Consider the following 27,589-nt stretch of genomic DNA (forward strand, 5'->3'; position numbering starts at 1 on the left):
ACTCTCTTCTGCTAGTGTTCGTTGACTTCGAAAAGGCGTTCGACCGACTCAACCACGAAAACATCTGGGGCGCACTTAGGCGTAGAGGAGTTCCAGATAAGCTAGTCCATCTCATCGAGGCTCAGTACGAGGCGTTCTCGTGCAAGGTTTTGCACGACGGCGTCTTGTCCGACCCCATAAGCGTTACTGCTGGCGTGAGACAGGGCTGCATTTTATCACCGCTTCTGTTTCTCATCGTTATGGATGAGATATTAGTTGGAGCAATTGACAGCAGACCAAATCGAGGATTGCCTTGGAATCCTCTAACGATGGAGCAGCTTAATGACCTCGACCTACTGTGTTACCTGACTCACTGCGAATATGCGTTGTGTTCGCGGGATCGTGTTGGTTCGAAAGGTTTCGAAAAATATCGCCTTTGTATCGAAAATATCGTTAATTTTGATCACTAAAAATAACGTACTTAAACGTTATATTTCAAGTGCGAGTAGTCGGCAATAATTGTATTGTGAAACAGAATTGTTATTTATGCAACTTTTTACAAATTAAATGCTATAACAAAAGCACAACTTATAAAAAATCGTTTGTTATCGATATTGCCTGCATATGCGTTATAAACGAATAAAACGTATGGTTACGTTTTATTTCAATAATACGCATATTCGCAGTGAGTCAGGTAAAACAGTAGCCGACGACATTGTCTTGTTCGCACAACGCCGAAACGATATGCAGAGCTCCCAGGCAGCAGGTCTCATAGTCAATGTAGCGAAAACTAAGTCTGTGGTAGTGAACACTGATAATTCCATCAACTTCAGAGTAGCGGGACAACAAGCTGAGCAGGTAGACGCCTTTCAATATCTTGGTAGCCAGACAACGCACGATGGTGGTACTAACACTGATACAGCCACACGGATCAAGAAGGCCATGGGTGCCTTTGCAGGTCTGCGAAACATTTGGCGCTCAAACCAGATCACTCTACGTACGAAAACCCGAAACTTCAATTTAAAGGTTAAATCCGTACTGCTGTATGCCTGCGAAACGTGGTGCGTCTCAGCGGAGACAACGCAAAAACTGCAGGTATTCATTAACCGGTGCCTGCGATACATCATTCGTGCCTGGTGGAGGAGGAGACTCCATCGTCGGTGTCATCAACGGCCGATAGCCACAGAAATTCGTGAACATAGGTGGAAGTGGATCGGACACACCTTGAGGAAAGGAACGAACGAGGTTTGCAGAGAAGCACTCGACTGGAATCCACAACGACAGCGTAGAAGAGGCAGACCCAGAGGCTCATGGCGACTGAGCTTAGCCAACGACATCCAGGCTGTAGACGAGAACCTGTCCTGGCGACAGGTAAAAGCCTTGGCGGGTAACCGTCAGCAGTGAAGATCTCTGATTTCATCCCTTTGTTCTGTCGGACCGGCGAACATGGACACATAAGTAAGTAAGTAAATTGACGGTAAACCAAATTGAGGATTGACTTACAATCTTCTAACGATGAAGCAGATAAATGGCCTCGACCTAGTCGACGACATTGTCTTGTTCGCACAACACCGAATGGATATGCAGAGCAAGTTAGATGACTTCTCACAATCAATGTAGTGAAGACTAGGTCTATGTAGGTAGAGTGACTATATATAGAGTGGCGACAATGTCAAAATTGGAATGATAATTATCTGTCAGTGTCATTCCAATCGAGCAGACGACCAATCCAACGCGTATGCAGGAAAGTGGAAGAAAAAAGACACACCTTGAGGAAAGGAGCGAACTAGATCTGTAGAGAAGCACTCGACAGGAATCCACAGGGACAGCGTAGAAGGCGCAGATCCAGAAGAGGCTCATGGCGAGTCAGCTTAGCCAACGACAATCAGGCTTTTGACGATAACCTGGCCTGACGACAGGTGAAATCCATGACGGGTAACCCTCGGCAGTGGAGATCTCTAATTTCATCCCTTTGTTCGGCGGACATGAACCAATAAGTATGTGGGTAAGTAAGGTATAGAACAGTAATGGCAAAACTGTGGCCCGCGGACCACATGCGGCTCTTAAATAACCTTGCGGCCCGCGGACTGGTTTGATGGATTGTGGACGGGTTGAATTTTTTAATCTCAGAAGTGAGTCCGGGCCCCGGATTTATTGAGGAGATCTGATTTAGCCCGCATTATGCTTATACCGTGGCCACCATTGGTATAGAAGGTAGACAGACTGGCAGAGCCAAAAAGAATAGTAAAAATATGGGCTGTCCTTGCCAGTTACATGGATTTTCTATTCGCTAGTCTTTGTATATACTATGCCGTTTTCGATACTACCTAACTATTTATCTAATCGAAATACAATGATTTGTAATCAATTCTGCTTAATAAGTCGTGTACCGTGTCAGCACCATATTCAAAATAGTGCGTAGTTCTGAACAGTTGCAGATTTGACCTCATATTGACAACATTTTAGTTATTAGAACCATTTTAGTAATACAAAAGCATCACATGTTGTTATTAAATTGTTAAAATAGCTAGAATTTAGTCAATATGTAAGTCAATTTTGCTCCTGTCCAGAATTAGGCACTATCTTGAATATGGTGCGGGCACGGTACAAGACTTTTCAAACCTTCAAATGCTTTCAAATCTTCTACAGAATTATTCAGTATGCTGAAATATTTACCCATTTACTCTGGACTGGAATATTTTAAAAGAAATGAAGTTATGAAATATTTTAAAAGAAATGATACTATTCAAAAAAATCGTACATGTCGTTTTAAAACAGGCAGGCTTTTAGGTCATCGGCAACAATACAGAATAAAGTAATTTGTATTGATTGCGGGTAAATGAAAACAGTAAAAGTTATATTTAACGGTTTTATTCATATAAATGAACTAAAACTATCCGAAAACATAAATGGTAAAGATTTACCTATCATTTTCAACAATGATTTTTACTCCCAATCATCTAGGGTTAAATCTTTCAAAATATCCACCGCCTCGTTCGCTTCGGTATTTTCCAGAGGGAAATCAGCTTCCTGTTCGCTGCTATCTGTCTTCTTTGATTTCTTCTTCTTCTGCTTTTTATCCACCTGCCCGGTCGGTTTCTGCCCTTTCTTCGTTTTTGGAAGTTTTTTCTGCTTTTTCCTCTCTTCCGTCACCTCATATTCCTCCATCGAATCCAGTTCCGGTCCGTTGCCGGAATCATCCTCTTCGTCATCATCCGATGGGAACAGCTCCGCTGGTCCATCCTGCACCGAGACGGGTTTCTTGTCTATCTTTTTAACCGTCGGTAGATTGTAATCGCTGATATTTTCAGACTGTGTGGCCTGTCTGCGTTTGGCCTTTTCATTTTCTTTGGCAAAGTCTTGCCAGAAGGACCATAATGGTGTGCCTTCAGCCAGACGAGTTGCCTCCCAGCTTCGTATTGCTGAAACATCGTTGAGTTTGACCGGCATTCGCTTGCGCGCTGTCTCGATGAGTTTGATATTTTCCGTAATTTTGTCTGTGAGTTGCTTTATTTTGCGAGAATATTTGTAAACTTTCGTGGTTTTGCAAAACTTTCTCAAAATGGTAACTATTGGAACAACCAAATCTGGAAAGCAAAGCGAGCTCGATTCGTGGGCCAAATACTCCAGAGATAGCTCGTAAATTAATTCCAGGACTGCGTCTTTGTAAGCGTTTTCTTGAATGTTTGCCGGAGCGAAACGAAGCAAACATGTCAAGTTTACTGGTTTCATAGAAAGCTTCTTATGATCTTCATTGAAGCTACTGGAGTTCAAAACTTCCACTACGAAGGGAAGGACCGGGATAAAGACTCGTGTCCGAGCTGATAGCTCGATCAACATTCGACAGCAATGGAAGCGCAACGGAAAATATTGTGCTGAAGGAATCAGTTTGATGACACCGGTTGTTATGCTGACATATGGGTAGATTAATGGCTCTAACTCCTTCTTATCATAGGTTGCTGCCAAAACATCACCCCAAAGTTTCAGCGAATTAATGTACTGCCAGTTGTAAATGTACGTGAAACTGTCTTTTTTCTGCAGGATGACAGCATTTCGTAAATGAATAGCTAGCTGACGAATGTACAGAAATACATGTTGATAGGAGACAGTCAGGTCCAGGGTAAACATCTCCGTCAACGAACGTCGCATGAAATTAATTCCCGGCAGTGTATTAGGACTTACAAACTTGCTGTTCTTAACATATGCCAGGTACATATTTTTCAGCACGTCACTCAAGAATCGTCGCAGCTGAGCACACGTAATTTTTAGAATACAGAGAAACGCCAACACTCGAATGGATTCTTCCTCGGACGTGCTCCATATAACAATCAATCGTTTCAGTATCGGTTTAGTAATCGATGGGTAACATATCAAAATAGTTGAAAACTGATGCAAATGTTTCAATAGCACATTCATGATGTGATTAGACGACACATTCTCCAACAAATTAGTCAAATCCGTCAAATATGTTCGAAGACAGGATTGAACTTTAGAAAACTTTTTGTTTTTCTTTATATTTTTAAAGTCCTTGGTGTTGTTTACGTTCAAGTATTGCTTTACAGCATTGCCTAAATGCAGCACACAAAGCTGAACGACACCGTTAAAAATCGCGGAACCGTCTGCTCTAAAAGCTGGAATTGCGCTCTTATCTCCTGTCACTGTGACGAGAACTGAATTGAAAGCTTTGCATACGGTTCGAATAGTTTCCAGCTTGACGGGAGACGTTGTTAATTCCTCCGTCCATTTTTTCAGTAGTTTCAGTGTTATCTTCTTCTGTGCTGAAGCTTCAAGAGTTGCGTCTACTTCATCATCTGCTTCCTCTTCATCGTTGTCATCGTCAAGATCACTCTCGTCACTGGCAACTTCCAGTTTATCAGGAAGTTTATGTACGGCATCTTCACCATCATCATCTGCCCCGCTGTCATCGTCTTCAGTTGCATCCTCATCACTCTGAGCCATAGATCCAAATTTCAGAAGTTTTTTATCGTTTTGCTTCAAAAACGAATATAGTTCCGGATCAGTATCTTTCAGTTTTTTCAACGCCTGCTTGTGTTCTTTCTCCACATCTTTTTGACCACCTTCTTTTGCTGAAACCATTTCCTCCGTGTCGGAATCTACATTCATTGAATCCGCTTCCGTTTTCTGCTGCTTCTTTTTGCCTTTTTTCACCGGCTTCTTTTCTACGCCGTTGTGCTTTTTTTTCACCAGCTTCTCTGGTTTTTGCAGTCGAAGTTTTTTCTTTTTGGGAGGAGCAACAGCAGAGGCTTCTTTATCGGTATCCCCACTGTTATCGTCACCTAGGTCAGCATCCATATTTTCGAAAAACCCGTCCAAAGACATATTCTGAAGATCAGGTTTCCGCTTTGAAGTTTTTGGTTTCATTATCTGTAAGTGCCTGAACGTTAATATTGAATTTACATTACTTAAACCTCTGTAACTTACTAAAATATTTAAGCAACTCAGTATGCACTAATCAAATGGTTAAATTCGACTATTTTCTGCATAAACACTTCACAAAACCGCACGTGCTGTGAAAGCATGAAACTTTGGTTGATTTTTGACGTTTTTTGCTCTGCTCTGCTTCCTTAACGCACACCACCGCATGTGTTGAATCGGTAAAAACACGCTACTAGGAAAGTACCAAATAGAAACGAAAAAATTACAAAAAATATAGGTAAACCGCAAAGTAAATTGATATATTTATCAACGAGTAAATATTCTGGGGTGACATTGCGCATCTCGTTTCGAGTGATTTTCGTTCGAGACGCCCATTGAGCTTGCTGACGTTTGCCGCACGCACACATCGACGCGCGATTTGTTGTTGCTGTTGTTAGATTTTACATTGATTTTACACGTTTGTTTTTGTTTTCCCCCAGTTATACCCCGGTAAAAAAACATACGTTTGAGTGAAAAACGATAAGTTTTTGCATCCCTTAGCAAGCTCTATTTGTTTAACGTGGTCGAAACGAACCAAAATCACTCGAAACGAGATGCGCAATGTCATCCCTGATTTGCAGCTGTACCTGTATTATTCCACATTCTTTTCTCTAAAGCCAAAGTGTATGACAAAACCGAATAGCAAAATTACCCAGAAAATTACCGCTGCCGGTCTTTGTATTTCTTACTATTGAGCTTGCTGACGTTTATCGTACGCACACATCAACGCGCGATTTGTTGTTGCTGTTGTTAGATTTTACATTGATTTTACACGTTTGTTTTTGTTTTCCCACAGTTATACCCCGGTAAAAAAACATACGTTTGAGTGATAAACGATAAGTTTTTGTAGCCTTTTGCACTGGGCTTAGCAAGCTCTATATAGCAATCTCACAATGCTGCATTTTTGTGCCAATCGCACTTTTAGGCTGTGAACCATTTCGCGAAATTTTTAACTTTTTAGTTAAAATTTGACAGTTTGATGGTTATTTCTCCTCGAGTGGTTAAAATCAGTTCAGAATGCGAACCATTTCATATTTGACGGATTGATAGTTTTTTTTGTTCAATAAGAGCCTATAAAGTGAGGATGAAAATATTGTTTATTCTGTCCGAGTTAAAATTGGATGAATTTTTGATGTTGATTTGCCTTTATTTGATAGATAAAATTCATCTCATTTCAACCCGGGTTGTTTGAACAAATTTATTATGCGATAAGCATCCATACCAATGCAAAAAAATTCCAACGAAAAATCAGTGAAACACGTCGAAGCTCTCTTCCTTACCTGTGCATATCTCGTTGGCTCTGAAGCGAACCATCGAACTGTCAAAACCTTGGTCAAAACTAACCATGCTCCCGAGCAGGGTTATTTTCGAAAAACCATCGAACTGTCAAATTTTAACCAATAAGGCTGTGAACCATTTCGCGAAATTTTTAACTTTTTGGTTAAAATTTGACAGTTCGATGGTTTTTCGAAAATAACCCTGCTCGGGAGCATGGTTAGTTTTGACCAAGGTTTTGACAGTTCGATGGTTCGCTTCAGAGCCAATGAGATATGCACAGGTAAGAAAGAGAGCTTCGACGTGTTTCACTGATTTTTCGTTGGAATTTTTTTGCATTGGTATGGATGCTTATCGCATAATAAATTTGTTCAAACAACCCGGGTTGAAATGAGATGAATTTTATCTATCAAATAAAAGCAAATCAACATCAAAAATTCATCCAATTTTAACTCGAACAGAATAAACAATATTTTCATCCTCACCTTATAGGCTCTCATTGAACAAAAAAAAAACTATCAATACGTCAAATATGAAATGGTTCGCATTCTGAACTGATTTTAACCACTCGAGGAGAAATAACCATCGAACTGTCAAATTTTAACTAAAAAGTTAAAAAATTCGCGAAATGGTTTACAGCCTAAGTTACAAATTTCGCGAAATGGTTCACAGCCTTAGACTGCGGTGTCCAGTAAGGTGCAAAATGCGGGATGTTTAGTGACTGTGAAAGTTTAACCAGATTTATTGCGACATTTGCCCCTATTTAGACTACCCCGATTTACACGATTATCACAGTCGAATCTCGCACACGATTTCGCTCAAAGAAAATGAAGAGAAAATGAAGGGGAAGAAGGAAAAAGAAGTCAAACTCATTAGTAGATCAAACTAAAAGCCACTCTAGTGTCAGATTAACAGTGCAAAATGCGGTACGTTGCATTAAATGATTATCACAGTAGTCTAAATAGTCATAAAAGGGGCAATAACTGTCTTAGAATTATTTAAGAACTCGTGTAATCATCAATATTTATTCCAAACGTGATCACAGAATAATCTGTGCGTGCGGCAACAATGACATAAACTTTTGCACGGTACCTAACCTCTGGTTTGAAGTTTTTGCGTGGTTTGTTTTGATTCCCTTTGTAACCTAAATTTGTTGCTAGTGGATTTATTACTATCCAGGTAACCGATAAGCATTAACATAAGCAGCAAATCAACCGCTTATTAGCATATCTGGCAATTTATACTGCACGTTGTTGTATATTAGCTTTTTGATTGCATAGGTGTTGTAAATTGGCATCCAAAATTCTATCCAAATTCTTCGTGTCGGTAATTAGCTCCAAATTAGCATCGTCAGCACTATAAGAAGGTTAGCAGTAAAGTAGCCGTATATTTTGCCAAAATGGCATTTAGGTCGCATTTAAGGCGACTTTGATGCTTATTGGATTGCATTTCAATAGCATTGATGATGCTTATTGGTTACCTGGGTAGTAATTCGCACCACTTGTTTACGGAAACCGGAAATGCCCGAATTTTGCGAAGCAGAACAACGATAACAGTTTTGCACAACAAATATTTGTCATTTTTGCAGTTTTTTTCGAATAAGTAATCAAAACAAACCACATGACACTATCAAACTTGGGACGAAAAAAACGCACTGACGTCTGCGTGCAATGACGCAGCTGTACAGTGGACCCCCGTTCGTTTGAACGAGTCCTCATGCAAACTAACGGGGTTACTTTTTAATTTGAACAACTGGTAACCCGAAATATGCTGAAACCTGGGTGAACTGGCCGCCCTGCTCTTTGTTATTGTTTTGGTGGTTTGTTTTAGTTGGCAGTTGCAAGTGCGAATATTGCATTTTTCGATCGGAATTCTCTCTTAATCGTTAGGAAAACGAAATGTGAAACCGATTAAACACGCTAGGTCAGTACAAACGAATCGTGTTTCTGTGCATTGTCTGCATAAACAAATGATGTCATGTTGAGAATGACATTTGAACCATTTTTAATTTGCACGTCGTGCAAACCAACGGGGTTCAAATTAAAAAGTGTTCAGATTAAAAATGGTCAAACGAACGGGGGTCCACGGTATTGTTGCTACTTAGACTACTTAGATTATTTCTAGATAGAATTAACAAAAGGGCAAATGTAAACAAAACGAGTGAGAGTTATTTTTTGCTGGGCCAGCATAAGAAAATCAATCCTTACTCGGTTTGTTTACGCTTGCGACATTCGCCCTTTTGTTAATTCTATCTTCATTTGTTTAAGATGGCGACTCTCTGTGATGGGAAGGTGGATTTTTAGGGCCGAAAAATATATTGTGCATTGCAAGAAATCTTTTCATTCTCGGAAAGTTCATAGCAAGCTGTCAAAATAATTCTGTATTGAGCGAAGCTGACGAATTTTCGTTATTTGAATATCGATATTTTTCACATATCGATACGTATACTCAGCTGAAAGCATAATCAGCAAAATTGCTCGCATCACGTGACGATCTGCATTTTACATTTATTTTTAACACTCCGTATAACGTGTTAACATTTACAAAGCTGTTATATGCATGCCGAAATTAACTATTTCGAAAAAAAACTATATCGAGATTTCGTCCACGAATATCGATACCAGTTATATCGATACATTATCGCCCAATGCTGACCTCGCCAAATATTGAAGGATGTGCTTTTGTCCAGAGCTGCCATACAAATAGATTAATTTTTATTGTTTAGATATTTGCAACCCCTTTCCGTACTTCTTAAATTGTGTTACTATTTACACATATTTTTATACTTATGATATTCAATGGATTTATATAATACATATTTTTGAATGTAAAAGGTTAAAAGACGTTTTTTTTATGTATTTTTAGTTGCTAAAGCATCAGTAACAATTGCACATATAAACCAAAAAATATTTGGCCACCTTTCCTTGTTCTCTTTGCGGTGATTGACGATGCAGGTTACCGCCGCAACAGGATGAAAATTTATGTAAATAACCGCAATATAACGTCTTTTGTGAATGACGCCTAACTATACTGAGTCAATTTTACATTATTGAGAGTGAAAATGAATATGCGTGTTTGAATTTTACCGATTTTTTAATTTTGTTTACATCGAACACCGCAAACCGCATTGTTTTTAGTTTTTATTAACCGAAACGGAGTAAAGAAAATAAACTGAAACTTTATTCATATATCTAAGAAATGCTGGTAACACAAAACCATAAAATTTTAGGCGCGTCGATGTTTAAACTTTGGTATTTTGTGACACACTGCGGGCCTCGTCCGAATTCTAATAATTTTGTGTTTGGTTTTCAGTCGGCAGTCGATTCGGTGCCTTTCGCAGCAAAACTTTAACCAGACTAGCACGTCTCACAGAAATGTAGATCAACAAGAAGTGGATAGACTTGGCCAGCTGGCAGCAGACTGGTGGGATCCCACTGGTCCCATCAAGGCTCTCCATTCGATGAATGCACTTCGTGTTCCACTGATAAGGGACGGTCTAATCGCCACAGGACTAGTGCCGAAGGAACAAATTAAATCGCCACAGGTTTTAAAAGGATTGACGATCTTGGAAGTTGGCTGCGGTGGGGGAATTTTAACTGAAGCATTGGCAAGGATTCATGCCAACGTTGTAGGAATTGACCCTGGCGAACAGGTGATTCAGGTAGCCCAGAATCATGCGCAATCAATGGACTCGAAGATTTCGGATAGAATTCGGTACTTAGTAGAAACTGTAGAAGAGCATTCGCAAAACAATATTGGGATTTATGACGCGATAGTTGCGTCGGAAGTGCTAGAGCATGTGAATGATAAAGTTTCATTCATTGAACATTGTGCCATGGCTCTTAAACCAGGTGGATCAATATTTGTAACGACACTGAACAAAACAACTGCTTCGTGGTTGGCCGGAATCGTTGTTGCGGAACACGTATTGGAATTGGTTCCTAAAAATACACACGATTGGGAAAAGTTTATTTCGCCGTTGGAATTGAAACGGATTTTGAACACATTCAATTGCAGTACGGTTTTGGAACATGGAATGGCCTACGAGTTCTGGCGAAATCATTGGTCCTGGTGTAGTAGAACCGATGTAAACTACGCCATGCAAGCAGTGAAGCAAACGGATCCATCTTAAACATAGATTGTGATTTCTTGAGTTATACATTAAACAACGTACTATTAACCTGACCCTAAATTGTTTTTATTCATCTTTTGGACGTTCCATTCGTTTGATGTTTAGTGGAAGAACGGATTGGCGTTTATCATATTTTTTCTTCATTGTTTTCACCATGCTAGTGTAAAACTTTGCCATCTCTTCATCCGGAACGTCCCTACGCATACGTTGCTTTTCTGCTGCTTCTGCTTGCTGCTGTTCCATCAGTGCAGCGAGGTCCTTGTTTTTCTCTAACTCTATAATACGCTCTATTTCCGGATTCATGCCACCGTAACTAACGCGGCCTTCGATGAGGTCTTCGCAAGGAACATAACTAGTTTCGATAATATATTTGGAGGAGTCATGAAGCATTTTATCCGTAATTTCATTCGAATACAATGCCCTAGGAAAGGATTACATTAAAGTATTTGGCATTCATAATCAACCGGTTTGGCTCACCTTCCTTCGGCGTCGTCCTTTTCTTTCTCTATTTTCTCTCTCGTGCGAGACATAAACTTCATTTCTAGAATTCCTTTGGAAAGGTGCACCTTATTCATTTTTGAACTCATTTTGATGTTATATTATTCCTAAGTTGATTCTATTTCAAGGATGCTAAAAAATTGATCAGCAAAGCATGCGGATTGTTTTGTAAATAAATCGAAAGGCCAGCAGACGTCAAATTTTATTTTCAAATTTCTACACGCTCGCTTTATTTACACCGTATGCGTTGCTAATAATATTCTTAAGTCATTATTACTCAAACCGATTCAGTTAGTGTCCCATTTAAATAATACGTAAAGCGCGTGAGTAATGGCAGCTACTTAGTTGGTACAACTTTCGGAAAACGTTAGCATGCCTTTGGCAATTTTATTCACGTCAAGTTGATATTTCCAGCCTTGACTGTCAAATCAAATAAACATTGTCGAAAAGTGTACTCACTAGCCGCCATTAGGCGCGCGAAAAGGTGAATAGAGCTTGCTAAGCCCAGTGCAAAAGGCTACAATAACCTTGACAATAACTTATCGTTTTTCACTCAAACGTATGTTTTTTTACCGGGGTATATCTGGGGGAAAACAAAACCAAACGTATAAAATCAATGCAATGTAAAAGCCAAGGTGAGTTGACTAACCTTGGTAAAATCTAGCATCAGAAACAACAAATCGCGCGTCGATGTGGTGCGTGCGACGAACGTCAGCAAGCTCAATAACGAAAAACCCTTGGAAAAACCAGAAAAACCTTGCGAAAAACTGACGGTTCAAATTGCTAAAATTGCAATTATGATGGCGACACTGGCAGCATCACGCAACAATCGCTTTGCCCTATCGGTTTTTTTGATTGTGTCGATTTTGTTGACTTTTTTAACTGTTGTCTGTCACAATACAATTCAATAGAGCTCAGAATTTTAATACGTTAATTTTTTCGCTAAGAAAGTAAAGGTTGTTCGTAACTAAAAAACGATTTTCGTTTTCGTAGTATTTTTTAACTGTTATTAATTCCTTGTGGAGTAAGTACCTAATGTTTGCTTGAAAGCCGAAATGTTCAGTTTCAACAAGAAAGCGGCTCCCGTGAAACGCGAAAGAAAGCGTGATCCATCTGAGGTTTCGATATGCTTATAGTTTCTGTGATTAGTCATCATTGCAACATCGTAACTTTTTGTTTTCAGTTGGGTCTATTCGGTATTACGGACGATGCTGACGACATCAATGACGACGACTTGGACGTCGGTGGAGATGATCCGGACTTGTTGGCAGAGTTGGCCGCGATTACTTCCGGGTCTAGCAGTGGTGGTAGAAAAGCAAGACCAAAGGCTAAGACGAACGCAGGAATAGTGGCACCGGAAGCACTCGATGCGATGATAGCTGCCAGTCTTAGAGACATTGGCAGCGACGAAGAAATTTCTGACGATGACGACGATCCGGATTTAATGAGTGAACTTGCAGAGATTGCTGGTGACGAAGGGGCAAGTGAGGAACCAGAACTGAGAGGATCACCACCCAAAAAGGCAGCTCCTTCTGGAGGCGCTGTAAAGGACCTGATTAAATCCAGATTGGAAATGTACACGATTGCTGAACAAAATGCTAAAAAAGCCGGAGAATCCAGTAAAGCTCGGCGTTTTAACCGCGGTTTAACTACTCTGAAAGATTTATTGAAACAAGCCGAATCAGGCAAAACGATAGATCCAAACGAAATACCACCGGAAGTAAGCGTTAAGATTGCAGGAGCTGCTGGCTCTATGCCTACTACAACAAAAGAAAAATCGGAAGATGTTCCACCGGTTCCAACCAGACGAGCTCCCGCACCCCCTCCAATAGATCCGGCTGCAGTGCCTGCACCGTCAGATCCGGTGCCAATATTTGAATCCACCAGTACCCCAAAGTCTCCCGAAATAAATCGAGAATCAACTCAAAATCCTCAGCTGAAACTGCTAAATGAACGAAAAGATCAATATAAAGCTGCCGCATTGGAAGCCAAAAAAGCTGGCAATACGGAAAAAGCTTTAAAATATATTAAGACAGTCAAGCAGTTTGACACGGTGATCAAAGCGCTTGAAGATGGTCAGGAAGTGGATTTAAGCCGCATGCCTCCACCACCTTCAGAGGCTGATCCATCCGCTATTGCTCCTCCACCTGTGCCTCCTAGAAGAACTCGTAAAGAAGAAGATCATTTACAGCAAGATGCCGATGTGCCTAATCGTTCGTCTACTGCAGAACTGCCGGTTCCAGAAGTACCGGATCCCGAGGAAGAACCCGAAGAAATTCTCATCCAAGCGTCAACCATTATGGAAGCGCTTCAACAACGCATGGAAAAATATAAATCCGTAGAAAAAGCGGCAAAAGACGAAAATAACGCTTCTAAGGCTCGCAGAATTGGACGAATAGTGAAACAGTACGAGGACGCCATAAAGTTGCATAAAGCGGGCAAACCAATTCCGTTGGATGAACTTCCGACACCACCCGGCTACGGTCCGATTCCGGTAGACGAGTCAGCGAAACCACAACCAACACCATCGCCACGCCCTACTGCAAAGGTGGTGTCACCAGCGGTGCCAGCTCCAGCTACAACTGCCGGTATGTTTGACCAGGTTCATTTACATATTGTACCTATTTGTTTGCTTTCTTCATATCACTGTTATGTCAGTGTTACATAAGTTGCCGCTCTTTTTGGCAAGCGCCTGTTGCAACTAAATAAGTCACCATCCAAAAATAACATGTTATCAATTTGACCTGCCTGGAATATTTTGGTGCAATGGACAACAATATGTGGGACTTTGACTTTCCATAGCTCTCTTCTAGAGTTTTCGAGTTTTCCGGACACTATGGCAGGTGTTTCGGTAACATACCGGTAATAGTTTGCCATGTTTTGGTAAATATAAAGAACACCACTTTCTACTAGCCGAAATTAAATTCGAACATTGAAGACTAATTAAGACACTAAAAATGACCTAATTTCTCCTGTCAGTACTGGTATTTCGCTAGTGGAAAATAAGCCAAGTCAGTAGCACCGGTTCCGGTAATCCTGATATCACAACCTTAATAACCGAGCAAGGTATCAGCGTGATCTGTTTTTCGTCCAAGTGAATAGGTGCGCAAACCAAAGTCGAGTCCGTCTTAAAAAGCCGAATATCCTAAGTATTGACGCGTGATTTGATGCAGTTGTATTGATTTAATGCAATTTAATATCGATATCGATATGTTCACCAATGGCCGTGGGTTTGCGGGCCCGGGAAATGATTATATGATGTTATGATAACTCGCCTGTTCACATCTCTTACCACAGTGAATGCAGATCGGATCATGCCCTGTCATATTAACAACCAGGTATTCTCGTGCAAGGTGTTGCACAATAGCGTCTTGTTTGACCCTATGAAGGTTACTGCTGATGCTGGTGTAAGACAGGGCTGCATTTTATCACCGCTGCTATTTCTTACCGTTTTGAATGAGATACTAGTTAGAACAACTGACATTGGACCAAATCAAGAATTACGTTGAAATTCTCTTATGAAAGAGCAGCTTGGGCCTTGCCGACGACATTATCTTGCTTGCACCGAAATGATAAGATACGCAGAGCAAGTTAGATGAAAAGTAGTGTGTCTCAGTGGGGACAACGCAAAAACTGCAGTGAAGTATTTCGCGCCAACTAGACCAGAGATTTGCATGACCCTCTCAAATCTCTGTGTGTGTAAAGAGTTTATGTAGGGTTTATTTCTAATTCCCGTCGTAGTAAGTAAAGTCATTTTAATTTTCATCATTTGTTGTGCGGATTTAATGAATACTCCAAAAGCTCTTGTGCTGATTTGACTTACCTTCCGATCCCTGAACTTTGAGATCACTGAAAAGCATATTATTGAAATTACGCAACTAACTTCATTTCTTAAATTCGTCGTACCATTTTAAAATCCGCCCATCAAAATTTTTCTTCGTCCGAACTAAAAATCAACAATGTCTACGAAGCTAACGCGCATGTATTTGTGTGGGACGGCATGACAAATGTTATTCTGCAAAATTTCAGCAAGTCAGGAAAGTTTTCCTGGCTAGTTTTGCATTGTGTGCCATAAAAATGCTGATATTTTTGATAATTTGTGTTGGATAGGACGGGAATAGGCAATTACGACGAAGCAGCAATATACCCTAAATAAGCAACTTTACATACTTACTCTTATTCAGTAACTCGTACCTCCTTATGGTTCCAACCGGGATACGAATAACCTTGATGGAGATCGGGTAACCAACCCCGGTGGAAACCAAAGTCGTATGTTGACAGGGATATAGGGCTCTATCGAGCTTCGTTGGTCCTCCTCCGGGAGTTGGTGCAGCTGGCTTTGTAAGCCGCCACCACGAAAAAAAAGATAAAGCAGTGAACGAAGGACAAGGAAATTTGGACTGGAACAATCATCATCTGGGATTTCAATGCGCAGGTCGACCAGAAGGAGGAACACAAACTGGTGATTTGAGGATTCAGCGCACACCAGCTGACCGATGAAATGGGCCTAAGATTTATCGACTTTACCGCCTCCAAGAACATGGTCGTACCTAGTACTCTCTTCCAGTACAGACTCCTACACAAGTACACCTGGAAATCACCAAATCAGACAACATCACAGATCGACCACGTTCTGATCGACTGTTGGCACTTCTCAGACATTATCGACGTCAGGTCCTATCAAAGCGCTAACATTGACTCGGATCACTACCTAGTGATGTTTAGATACGCCCAAAACTCTCCGTTGTAAAATGCCTCAGTTAGATCTCGCGCAGCTGAGTCAACCAGACGTCGCCGCAAACTACTCACGTTCACTCGAAGCTGTGCTGCCGAAAGAGGATGAGCTGAACAAAGCCCCTCTCGAAGACTGTTGGAACGCCATCAAAACAGACATTATCAGTGTAGCGGAGAGCTCCATCGGGCATGTGGCCGGGAATCAGCGGAACGATTGGTTTGACGATGAATGTAGGAGGGTGATGGATGAGGAGAACGCTGTGCGGGCGTCCCAGATGCGCAGTGCCACATGCTAGAACGTGGAAAGATACAAAAAGAAAATGTAGCGAAACCAAATCTTCCGGGAGAAACGCGCTACCTGGAAGAGCAGGAATATGCAGAGTCGGAGCGGCTGCATTGTTCTCAGGAAACACGAAAGTTATACCAGAAAGTGAACGGATCCCGCAAAGGCTTTGTCCCGCAAGCCGCAATGTGTCCGGATAAGAATGGCAGTATTCTGACGGACGATCGTGAGGTGACTGAAAGGCTGAAGCAGCACTTCGATGAAAAACTGATTGGCACCCAGGCGGAGAACGATGATGTCGGGGAAAGCGATTTCGACGGAGTAACAAACGGTACCAGCCCCAACGATAGGCGAAGTTTGGGAGGCCGTCATGCAGCTAAAGGACAATAAATCAACCGGAAAAGATGGCATTGGACCGGTGCTTATTAAAAAGCTGACCGTTCGTATGCACCGACTAATTGTTAGAGGTTGAGATAAGGAACAGCTACCGGAGAAGTGAAAAGATAGGATTATCTGCCCGATCTACAAAAAGGGCAATAAGTTAGACTGTGAGAATTTTCGAGCGATCACCGTTCTCAATGCCGCGGCATGCCGCCTACAAAGTGCTGTCCCAAATCATTTTCCGCCGACTATCACGAATCGCGAACAGATTTGTGGGAACTTATCAAGCCGGCTTCGTCGAAGGTCGGTCTACAACGAATCAAATATTTACACTGCGGCCGATCTTCCAAAAAGCCCGTGAATACAGAGTTCCCACGCACCATATGTTCGTTGACTTTGAAGCCGCATATGTTTCCATCGACCGGAAAGAGCTATGAAAAATCATAGACAAGAACAGCTTCCCCAGGAAGCTCATCAAACTGATTAAATCTACGATGGATGGTACACAATGTAATGTTCGGATGTCGGGTGGATTGTCAAGTTCATTCGAATCACTCTAATGCCTGCTGTTCAGTATAGCGCTACAAAGTGTTATAAACCGAGCGGATATCAACCTGCGGGACACAATCAACGTATGCCTTATGGCTGGACGTATGACAAGTATGGCTTGCGGGACGTAGATGATGAGTACTAGGAGTTTTCGAACGACGAGTGGTAAGAACGATCTTCGGCGGCGTCCTGGAGAACGGAATATGGAGACGGAGGGTAAACCATGAACCCGCATAGCTCTATGGCGAACCCAGTATTCGAAAGGTGGGTAAAGCTGGACGGAAACTACTTCGCAAAGATGGTATTTGCCGTAAGTCCGGTAGGAACAAGACGACCAGGAGCGCAGCGAGTAAAATGGTTAGACCAGGTGGAGCGAGATCTGACGGAGAGTACTCGGTGTCCGGGGAATTGGAGAGTAGCGGTAGCCCACAACTTTCTTCTTCTTCAGCAGCATAGAGCCGGGGTGGCTCGTGCTGTTTCAAGCCCTCGTCTCCATTCAACTCGGCCTTGGGCCACTCGTCGCCAATTTCCTAGTCGTCTCAGAAGTCGCAAATCGCTTTCGACCTGGTCGAGCCATCGTGCACGTTGGGCCCCCCTGTCACTGGTGCCGGTGGGGTTGTTGAAGAGGACTATTTTCGTCGCACTGTCGTCCGGCATCCTTACGACGTGTCCGGCCCACCGTAGCCTGCTAACTTTCGCTAGATGTACGATGGGAGTCTCCCCAAGCAGTGCCTGTAGCTCGTGATTCATACGCCTCCACCACTCTCCGCTTTCAGTTTGTACTCCGCCAAACACCGTCCGCAGCACTTTCCGCTCAAACACGGCAAGGGCGCGTGTGTCCTCCGTAAGCAGCGCCACGGCTTCAAGTCCATAAAGAACTACCGGTCTAATAATGGTTTTGTACATTGTTAGCTTCGTACGGCGGCGTATGCTTCCTGATCGTAGCGTTTTACGAAGGGCAAAGTAGGCCCGATTTCCCGCATGGATGCGCCGCTGGATCTCATTACTAGTGTTGTTGCCGCGGTCACCAGCGATCCCAAATACACGAACTTCTCTACCACTTCTAGTTTGTCGCCGTCAACGGTTACCGTCCGTGGGAGGTGTGCGTTTGTTTCCTTTGAGCCTCTTCCTTTCATGTATTTGGTCTTCGATGCATTTATTTTTAGCCCAATTCTTCTAGACTCCGCTTTCAGTCTTGCGTAGATTGCCTCCGCCGTCGCAAAGTTCCTGGCAATGATATCGAAGTCATCTGCAAAGCCTAGAAGTTGGCTACTCTTGGTAAAAATCGTGCCTCTCGTTTCGATGCCCGCTCGTCGGATCACCCCCTCAAGAGCGATATTGAACAGCATGCAGGATAGACCGTCACCTTGTCTCAACCCTCGCCGCGTCCGAAGGGACTCGAGAGTGTCCCAGAGATGCGTACGAAACACATCACTCGATCCAATGTAGCTCTGATCACTCGCGTCAGTTTGTCCGGAAAACCGTATTCGTGCATTATCTGCCATAGCTTGTCTCGATCGACTGTATCGTATGCTGCTTTGAAATCAATAAAGATGTGATGCGTGGGCACGTTGTACTCCCGACATTTCTGCAAGATCTGTCGGATAGTAAACATTTGGTCCGTAGTTGCGCGAGCCCCCCTGAAACCCGCCTGATAATTCCCTACGAAACTTTGTGCTATCGGTGACAGCCGGCGTAACAGGACCTGGGAGAGTACCTTGTAGATGGCGTTTACCAGCGTAATACCACGATAGTTGCAGCAGTCTAGCCGATCACCCTTTTTGTAGATGGGACAAACCACTCCTTCCCTCCATTCCTCCGGTAGCTTTTCCTCCTCCCAAATCCTCGAAATAACCCAGTGTAGAGCCTTTGCTAACGTTTCTCCGCCATGTTTATAAAGCTCTGCCGGTAGGCGGTCCTTCCCAGCAGCTTTATTGGTCTTCAGCAGCCCGATTTCTCGTTTGACTTCTTGGAGATCAGGTGCTAGGACATTACTATCTTCCATGGGCTCTCCTAGGTTAATTTCCGTTCCGCCTCCTTTTGCGACTTCGCCATTGAGGTGTTCATCGAAGAACTGCTTCCACCTGTCGACCACCTCGCGCTCGTTTGTAATTAGATTCCCTCCCTCGTCCCTACACATGTCAGGTTTCGGTGTGTTGCCCTTCCGAGTTTGGTTCACCTTCTCATAAAACTTGCGCGTGTCATTAGCTCGGAATAGTTGCTCTAATTCTTCATGATCTCTGCCCTCCTTCTGGCGCTTTTTCCTTCTCAGGATCGTGGTCAACTGGTTCCTAGCTCGTCGGTATTTGGCCAGGTTCTCTCTAGTGGCAATACTTAGATAATTTTTCCAAGCTTTTTTTTCTCCTCCACCGCTTGTTGGCATTCCCCATCAAACCAATCATTTTATGTACTCCAAGGCTCAATACCTAGTGCCGCGATAGCGGCCTCTCCGATGGCCGAGCGTATTCTGCCCCAACCGTCTTCGAGGTTTGAAGCACCTAACTCCTCGGAAGAAGGCAGTGCCTCATTCAGTACTCGCGCGTAGTTCTCGCCAGCTTGTGGGTTATCTAGCTGCCTGATGTTCAGCCGAGGAGGGCGGCTTTGACGTGTTCGGTATACGGTGGACAACTTTGAGCGCACATGTACTGCTACTAGGTAATGGTCAGAATCAATATCCGCACCTCGACGGGAGCGTACGTTCGTGACCTTAGACAAAAACCGGCCCTCTATGAGAACTTGGTCAATTTGGTTCAATGTACGTTGGTCAGGTGATCTCCAGGTGGCTTTGTGGATATCCTTGCGCGGGAAAAAGGTGCTTCGGATCACCAGGCCCACAACCTAGTTAACATGAATAAACCTTGCTCAGCGGGCTTTGACTTAGGACGGCAAGCCGCCTAAGTAAGCAGCATAGGGAAAGAAACCGTCACTCATTTTGTTTACACTTTGCATTAACACGCTTTTGAAAAGTAGGTGCCGAATTGCTGAACTTGAACACCTTCGATATTGCGGTTCCTTACTAAATTGCTTACGATCTTACCTTAATAACCATTTGCAAGATGGCAGTAAAAATTGCTGACTCGCAATCGACATTTTTTACCGCAACACCTGAGCAGTTCCACAAGGAAGTCATTTAGGGTACTTAGTATTTCTGCTATACCCCAATGATATTCATTTACCATTCAAATGCTGGAAATAATCCTATGCTTATGACCAGTGGTTGGAGAATTTGCGAAAAAATGATTAATTGAATCGATGAACATCCCTCGTGAACGATAATGCATCCATCGGTTTTTTATCATGAACGTAACCTCTTAACTTCGGAATTCGTTCAAAAATTGAATATTGAGTTTGGCCGATTTAGCGAAAAGAGAATAGTTTAAAGTAGTCTTAGTTGCTTTAGAAGAAGCAGAAGGTGTTATTTCACCCGTTTGCTTTACACACGATATCAGGCTTCTGCTGTGCTCTGCAAAAAATCTCAATTCTCGGCGTTTTACTGGCAAAGCGTGGAAGACGAATCGATTTGCTCTCTCTCTCTCTCTCAGTCGGATGTTACCTTTGCCGGCCTTCGACGAGTTTTGTTTTGCAGTGCTTCGCTGCTTTGCTCTGCCGGCGAGTGAGCATCAGTTTGGTTTCATCTTTCTTTTTCTGTCGGAGCGCTACCGAATGCATGCTCTCAAGGTCACGGAGCAAATCGTTCCAGCTCATATAATTGCCTATCGCATATTCTCTTTGGGACACGGAGCGAATAGTCTCGTATCTCCAATGTGCGAAGCAAATATTAGCTCTACTTGCCGTTGTGTTCCTTCTGCGCAAGAAGAGTGGTCGTAAGAGAAAACAGTAATCAGGTATCGTTCGGAGGGAGAGGAAACGGTTGAACAGAAAACAAAAGCACTTGATCGCTGTGAGAAGCAGATTGCTCTGCCGCTGTATGCATAAGCTGAGCAAAATGAGCCCTGCACGATATTCGTATATTTAGCGATACTATAAAGCGTGAATGTATGTGGCTCATTAGTTATAGGCGAATTAAACCATTCGCGTCTCTGTTTTCTTATGACAAAATTGTTTGCCGATGCTCGGCGTATATATTCATTTTGCGAATTTTCCAACCTGTCACTTTAAATTGTTTCTTATTATATAAACATTGGCAACCTGATTTTTTTCAAGAGCAACTGGAAGCTTTTCCTTACGGTGTGTTACCAATAGAATGGTTTTGACCGCATCGAAATTTTCTGTCATATTGCCCGTTTCTTTGGTAACAAAACGCGCTGCTCACTTTTTTGATAGCTTGAAATTATCGCAGAGAGAATCTGCTTAACTATATGTAAGTTATAACTATATATTACGCTTGTCTAGTACATAAGCTATTGATTTACTTGACAAAATAAACGATATTTGCCCCCGCGACGATTCTGGCGACGGTTTCGCCCGCGATGGTTATAATTCATCGCGTACGAAGGGGTGGGAAATTGATATCATTTTCTCGTAAGCGCTCTCCATAACGGTTATTAGCCATAATGCCTCAAATATCATGACTAAATCTAAATAGAATTAACGAAAGGACGAATGTCGCAGATGTAAACAAAACGAGTGAGCGTTATATTTTGCTGGAGCAGCATAGGCAAATCAGCTCTCAGCTGTGTTTCACTGATTTTTCCTTGAATTTTTTTCACCAATGTATGCATGTTTAACTTATAACAAATTTGTTTATTCAACCCGAAATTAAATGAGATAAATTTTATCTACGAAATAGGAGCAAATGAACACCACAAATTCATCCAATTCCAACCTGGACTGAATAAATAAATTCGCTGTTATAAAAACATATCTTCATTATCACCTTATATGTGTTCTCATTGAGTAAAACAACTATCAATCTGTCAAATATGAAATGGTTCACATTCTGAACGGATTTTAATCAGTCGAGGAGAAATAGCCATCGAACTGTCAAATTTTAACTAAAAAGTTAAAAATTTCGCGAAATGGTTCACAGCCTCAATGGTTTCTGAAAGCGACAACCGGATATCACTCTGAGAATTTCCAGGAAAATTAAAGTTAATCAGTTATTCAGATGATTGGCTTATTGCTTCTATAGACAAATTTGCTATTACAAATGGAGTATTCTTCTAAAAACTTATTTACCAAACTGCTGTATCTATTTGAACACCTTATCATTATGGTATACGCCCTTTACAAAATTACAAAATCACAAATAGGTAACTAAATAAATATAGAGATGAATGAATTAAAAATTTAAAATCTCTAATCAATAAAAAAAACTAAATAAATTGTTAGCAGATCGGACATTACGTGTCGAGACACAAATGAATTAATTCTTTGATTTTAAGTCGCCGCAAAATCACTATCTTCAGGTTTAGTTGAAAATTTTCGGTGAAATAATGAAACTGATGAATATATCGCGTAACGTTTCAGCCTACTACTCTTCAGCTATCGTCTGACGCATTCTTCTAGTATCTACGCCACATTCATATCAGTTATTCAGTGGGCTGGTTTTCGTTCCGTCCAACTGGCTTGTTGTTACTCCGAGTACTCTGGTCAGAGTAACAACAACAAGCCAGTTGGACGGAACGAAAACCAGCCCACTGGTGAAGGTTGAATAACTGATATGAATGTGGCGTAGATACTAGAAGAATGCGTCAGACGATAGCTGAAGAGTAGTAGGCTGAAACGTTACGCGATATATTCATCAGTTTCATTATTTCACCGAAAATTTTCAACTAAACCTGAAGATAGACAAATGAATTAAGTTTATCTTTTCTTGGTGACTGATTATGTAAAAAAAAGAAAGTTCCTTTGGTGATTATTTCTGAAATCGCTCCTCTTAGTGCAAGTAGTGAGTTTCCGCTTTGTACAGGACAAGGACAAGAACTAAAACTGAGATGTGGGCACATTATTACAACAGCCGATTACAATAAAGGATCAATGGATGGAAAAGGCCAGACACAGATAAAAGGATTGCTGAATAAAAGAATTCAAAAGGACAGTCACGGGTAAAAGCAAAGCAAAGCTTATGACTTATGATGTCCTTTCTAAGAATTGAGCCGTCTTTATCAACAGACTTCACGGCCGGCTATTAGAGTTTAGAACAGTTACGGGGCTGGCGCAACAATCCTACTGACTCTATCTAGCATCACCGCCTAGTCGAGATTCGAACATACGACGACTGGCTTGTTAGACCAGCATCATACCTCGAAGCCAATTTAGCGGATAAAAGGATTGGAAATGAGGGATTATTGGTTTAAAAGATAAATGGGTAAAAGATTGTCGGATAAAAGGATACAGCAAGGTAACAGGACACAAAACTCAGTAGGTAACTGTCGACATAGCAAGTTTTACTAAAATTCGTAAGTCTTGAAGAGTGTTTCATATGACTCAAAGCAACATGCCCTCCTTAACAGAGGCCTACAGAAAGCGTACTGGTTTTGCGGACTGGATAGATAGGCTTGAATATTGCTTATGGTAAATGAGGTCACAGAAAAACAAAAAAGCTCATTTTATAACTCTAAACGGATCACTATTATGAAGAATTAAAGTTGTTATATCCTGGTAATCTTGGCACAATAACATGATTAAAAAGATAAAAACTCGGTTTGATAAAACCTTCTCAGGGTTAATTCAGCATATAAGATTCTTTAGCAGGACTCAGCACCCGGACGAATCTTTAGAAGATTACGTGCTCGCTGTTAAATTATTAGCAGAGTTTTAAGGGCCAGGTGATTAGGGACAGAATCATATCGGGGAATGTTTTAAATTGAGAATCCTAATTGGGGGTTCTGTAAAATCCGTGGACAAGAAAAAAGGATCGCAGTTTCCTCGTTCCAACTTCCAACCGAACAGACGGAGGGTAGTTTATTTCCAATATACCTCGACAAAGTTGATGTCCTGAAAGTAAACAGTGTCTTAAAAGGGCACAGCCAGCTCTTCTCTACGAGCGGTCGTATCGATATGGTGATGTGAATATGGTTTATGGCCATATAGTACCGAACGTAACTCGAGAAAATCCTACGGTACGGAGCACTGTTGACGTTTGCTGTGGTGTTTTAGACGCGATTTTAGACGCGACGCGTTTTAGATTTTTCGCGATTTAAAGTGTATTTCAGCATTATATAGTTATTTTTAGCTTTTAGTTATTGAACTATCAGCGCATTAATCAAAAGTTTTAAAACAATCTATGGTTTTAAATCTATACACTATTAGTACCTTAGAAAATAATATAAACAAGTTAAAAAAATCATTTTGAACCCACCACAACATCTACCAGATGTGTCCTTCCAGCTTCCCTTACTAGCTAGTATTTCCCAACTCCAGGGATATTTATGAGCGCACGTAGAGTTCTCTGCGGTTCTCTTAAGTAAATGTTGGACTAATATTCTTTTCCGATCCCCAACGGTTGCATGGTCGTGACCAGGACGGTGACCATTCTTTGAAGGTATTTGACTTTTGTTTAAGAACATGAAATTAAACCTCACATATTATGTTGCTGATAATGGTAACAAAAACACAAGGTACTTGTTGAACACAAAGCATTGCTGTTGGCATCAACTACGAATTTATGCATCTGTTTATGTTATGCCATGCTATGCTATGCTATATAGTACCAAACGTAACTTGAACTATGTTTAATGTGATACATTATGATGGTATTAAACTTTGTAAATTTGGGTATTCGAATAAATATTAGATCAATTATTTTTCAATTTTTGACAGCAACAATAACAATCTCCTGCTATAAATATCACAAATATTGTTCTGGTTTCTGAATGTTGTTTGCCATTTATAAATATGCATTATTTACTAATTACAAACCATGCTATTGGCTTTTATATGTGCAGTTGCAGGACCAAGCAAAGAAGCAAAACCATCGTTAACGCAGAATGAAAAGCAGATAGCAGTGCTGATGCTACGCCAAAAGGAATACCGCCAGGCCGCAGTGGAAGCGAAACGGGCGGGCGAATTGGAAGAAGCCAAGGAGTACATACGAATCTTTAAAGGCCTCGAAAAGCTGATTGATACGGCTCGTGGAGGAATACCGATCGATATGGCTACTGTTCCGATAGCTCCGGCAAAGCGAACCTCACTGGAGGATTCGTTCACCATTGTGGCCGAGGAGGATTGTACGGCAACCGATGATGCCGATGTGGATCTGAATACTCGACTGGAGGAGCAGCTTTCCAAACAGTTGATCATGTGCAGGAACACCAGGGACCATCACAGGGCGATGGGAGACGTTGCTGGGACTAACCGATTCGAAAATCTAGCACTAAGCGTACAGAAAGATTTAGATTTCGTTAGACTTGCCCACAAGAAAAGACTGCCGGTGCCTAAGTTCCACTACGAAATGAAGCAGTTCAACGTAGTTAAATGTAATACGGATCTGACGGAGAATGAAATTGAAGTATTGATTGTAAGGGGTATCGCATATAACGTGCCTAATCCGAGGGAAATTGATACATACGTGAAATTGGAATTTCCTTACCCACAGGTAGCTTAATGCGGCTTAAATAAAACCGGTGTCTGTTATCATTTTCTTTTTTTCGTCGTTAGGATGATCCTACCAGAGGCAAGACTGCATTGGTGCGGGATACCGATAATCCGGAGTATAACCACCGGCACAGTATCGAAATTCATCGGAATCAGCGGGCCTGTCAACGAATTTTTAAACGGCAATCATTGAAATGTGAAATATATTCAAAGGGGTGAGTTGTTTTTTCTGTTAATCGTTTTGTGCTGTCTTTACTCGTTGTGTTGTCTTGCGTGGTTGAATGTCGGTTGTAATCAAATTGAGTTTTGCAGTATCGAGCACTTCACTACTTTGAACGACAAGTGCACGCTTTTATTGCGTATTTTTCTATCGATGAATGATGGACGAACGAATGAAAAACAACTCAGTCGTTCGCAATACGTATTTCAGACATTACAAAACGTCCAGCAGCAACTGTGGATGATATAACCTCAGAGGGCATTGTTTTTTTCTTTTCTCCTTTTTTTTCAAATAACTGAATGCATGCATTAAAATTGAAACGAAAAAATGCCGCTACCATGAATGGCGATTGGCATCGATGACGGATGATTGTAGATCCTGCTGTTGTGATGCTGGATGCGGTCGTTGTGTTTGCCCCTCGTCACCGTCAAGATTTTTTTCATCGTGGTCTTCCTGTTTCAGAGGCTTCCTGCGCTCGGATACGCTTATCGGCACGGTTACGGTAAAACTGCAGCCACTGGAGACGCAGTGCGAGATACACGACTCTTTCCCGGTACGTATATTGTGATGAACGCGTGCATGTGTAGGCTGTTATCGTTCTTTTATGCATTCATGACGAATTTCAAAAGCTTCTGGAATATTGGAATTTAATACTTTAATCTCTGAAGGGCAAATTGGCTTTCTGTCTGATTAAATTGACTATCCATTTTCAAATCTACTTGATTGCTCGTGTGATGTAGCAAATATCAATGTTAAAGAATGTTTTATGATCACGTACAATGAAATGTTATTCAAACCAGTGATTGTTCTGACTGTTAAGTGTCTCAGAGTAAGTTTTCATCCTTGTTCACGGACAACCAATCAATTATTCGTTGCCGACTGAATTTCGTTTTTCACTGTCTGACGTGTATGATTCTGAATATTCTTTTTTTTTTAATTCTGCCTCCTTTCAACACGACATCAATATAACATCCATCTCGATACCAATGGCAATGGTCAGCTGATGGACGGACGTAAAACGGTAGGCGGCAAGCTAGAAGTGAAGATACGTGTTCGGAATCCCATATTGGCAAAGCAGATCGAGCAGATCAACGAAAAGTGGCTGATTATTGATGCATGAGAAGCCGTTACCAACTGACTGGTAGAATAGTAGGTACTCAGTAAAAATATAAAACAAGAAATTCGACGGAACTGCGAAACTTTTTACTTACTCAATGGAAATAGAGATACCGTGCGCTTGAAAGAACGCTTGTTGGCTTGCTTGAGAAAAAGAAAAGAAATCGTTTTAAATATTTGTTGAGTTTTCAAAAAAAAAAGCGCCAGATGTAAAGTGAAAAGTTAGGTCTGTTATATGGTAAACTACTGCTATTGCGAAATGGTGAGACACCGGCTATGTGATACAAGCAGCTGTAAATCAATAAAAGTTTGAATGTTTGAGAGTTAAATCTTATTCCTATTTCTAGCATTCCGAACCTTCGTTTTTGGAGTAAATATTTTTTTGGTCAAGATTGTGAAGTATCTCCAGTTCGCCTCGCCCTGAACCGCCAAAAAAGCCTATGAACCTTCGCACAATGTTGCATGTACCAAGAACCATCGCTTTTTG

The 27,589-nt window shown here is 41.6% G+C and overlaps 4 protein-coding genes across 5 annotated transcripts; 2 read left to right on the plus strand and 2 right to left on the minus strand.

Annotated features, from left to right (window-relative positions):
• Nucleotides 1–2,880: 2,880 nt before the first annotated feature.
• Nucleotides 2,881–5,528, minus strand: LOC128737359 (nucleolar complex protein 2 homolog). Its single transcript, XM_053831983.1, has 2 exons — nucleotides 5,422–5,528; nucleotides 2,881–5,364 (listed from the first exon to the last, which is right to left on the minus strand). Exon 2 carries the CDS (start codon nucleotides 5,359–5,361, stop codon nucleotides 2,926–2,928), a length of 2,436 nt encoding a protein of 811 aa, XP_053687958.1. The 5' UTR covers nucleotides 5,362–5,364; nucleotides 5,422–5,528; the 3' UTR covers nucleotides 2,881–2,925.
• A 4,316-nt stretch (nucleotides 5,529–9,844) lies between these two features.
• On the plus strand, nucleotides 9,845–10,844 carry LOC128737360 (ubiquinone biosynthesis O-methyltransferase, mitochondrial). The gene is made up of 2 exons (XM_053831984.1): nucleotides 9,845–9,941; nucleotides 10,003–10,844. The coding sequence occupies exons 1-2, from the start codon at nucleotides 9,889–9,891 to the stop codon at nucleotides 10,820–10,822; spliced, it is 873 nt and encodes a 290-aa protein (XP_053687959.1). The 5' UTR covers nucleotides 9,845–9,888; the 3' UTR covers nucleotides 10,823–10,844.
• A 39-nt stretch (nucleotides 10,845–10,883) lies between these two features.
• LOC128737362 (M-phase phosphoprotein 6) lies at nucleotides 10,884–11,456 on the minus strand. The gene is made up of 2 exons (XM_053831986.1): nucleotides 11,300–11,456; nucleotides 10,884–11,243 (listed from the first exon to the last, which is right to left on the minus strand). Exons 1-2 carry the CDS (start codon nucleotides 11,407–11,409, stop codon nucleotides 10,889–10,891), a joined length of 465 nt encoding a protein of 154 aa, XP_053687961.1. The 5' UTR covers nucleotides 11,410–11,456; the 3' UTR covers nucleotides 10,884–10,888.
• Nucleotides 11,457–12,296: 840 nt separating this feature from the next.
• LOC128737358 (coiled-coil and C2 domain-containing protein 1-like) lies at nucleotides 12,297–27,389 on the plus strand. 2 transcript variants are annotated; one of them, XM_053831981.1, is made up of 6 exons: nucleotides 12,297–12,438; nucleotides 12,504–13,908; nucleotides 25,118–25,767; nucleotides 25,830–25,981; nucleotides 26,362–26,539; nucleotides 26,987–27,389. In XM_053831981.1, the coding sequence occupies exons 1-6, from the start codon at nucleotides 12,376–12,378 to the stop codon at nucleotides 27,104–27,106; spliced, it is 2,568 nt and encodes an 855-aa protein (XP_053687956.1). In that variant the 5' UTR covers nucleotides 12,297–12,375; the 3' UTR covers nucleotides 27,107–27,389. The 2 variants fall into 2 exon arrangements, with proteins under 2 accessions (XP_053687956.1, XP_053687957.1); XM_053831982.1 differs by having other exon boundaries at nucleotides 26,449–26,539.
• Nucleotides 27,390–27,589: the final 200 nt, after the last annotated feature.

Source organism: Sabethes cyaneus, chromosome 2 (genome assembly GCF_943734655.1).
Source record: "Sabethes cyaneus chromosome 2, idSabCyanKW18_F2, whole genome shotgun sequence".
Lineage (NCBI taxonomy): Eukaryota > Metazoa > Arthropoda > Insecta > Diptera > Culicidae > Sabethes > Sabethes cyaneus.

Coding starts and splice junctions, on each gene's coding strand:
- LOC128737359 (XM_053831983.1), bottom strand. CDS start 5,361: ATGAAACCAAAAACTTCAAAGCGGAAACCTGATCTTCAGAATATGTCT.
- LOC128737360 (XM_053831984.1), top strand. CDS start 9,889: ATGCTGGTAACACAAAACCATAAAATTTTAGGCGCGTCGATGTTTAAA. Junction 9,942..10,002: donor GCGTCGATGTTTAAACTTTG/GTATTTTGTGAC, acceptor TTTGGTTTTCAG/TCGGCAGTCGATTCGGTGCC.
- LOC128737362 (XM_053831986.1), bottom strand. CDS start 11,409: ATGAGTTCAAAAATGAATAAGGTGCACCTTTCCAAAGGAATTCTAGAA. Junction 11,244..11,299: donor AAGGACGACGCCGAAGGAAG/GTGAGCCAAACC, acceptor ATCCTTTCCTAG/GGCATTGTATTCGAATGAAA.
- LOC128737358 (XM_053831981.1), top strand. CDS start 12,376: ATGTTCAGTTTCAACAAGAAAGCGGCTCCCGTGAAACGCGAAAGAAAG. Junction 13,909..25,117: donor AGCTCCAGCTACAACTGCCG/GTATGTTTGACC, acceptor TTATATGTGCAG/TTGCAGGACCAAGCAAAGAA. Junction 25,982..26,361: donor TGTGAAATATATTCAAAGGG/GTGAGTTGTTTT, acceptor GGATGATTGTAG/ATCCTGCTGTTGTGATGCTG.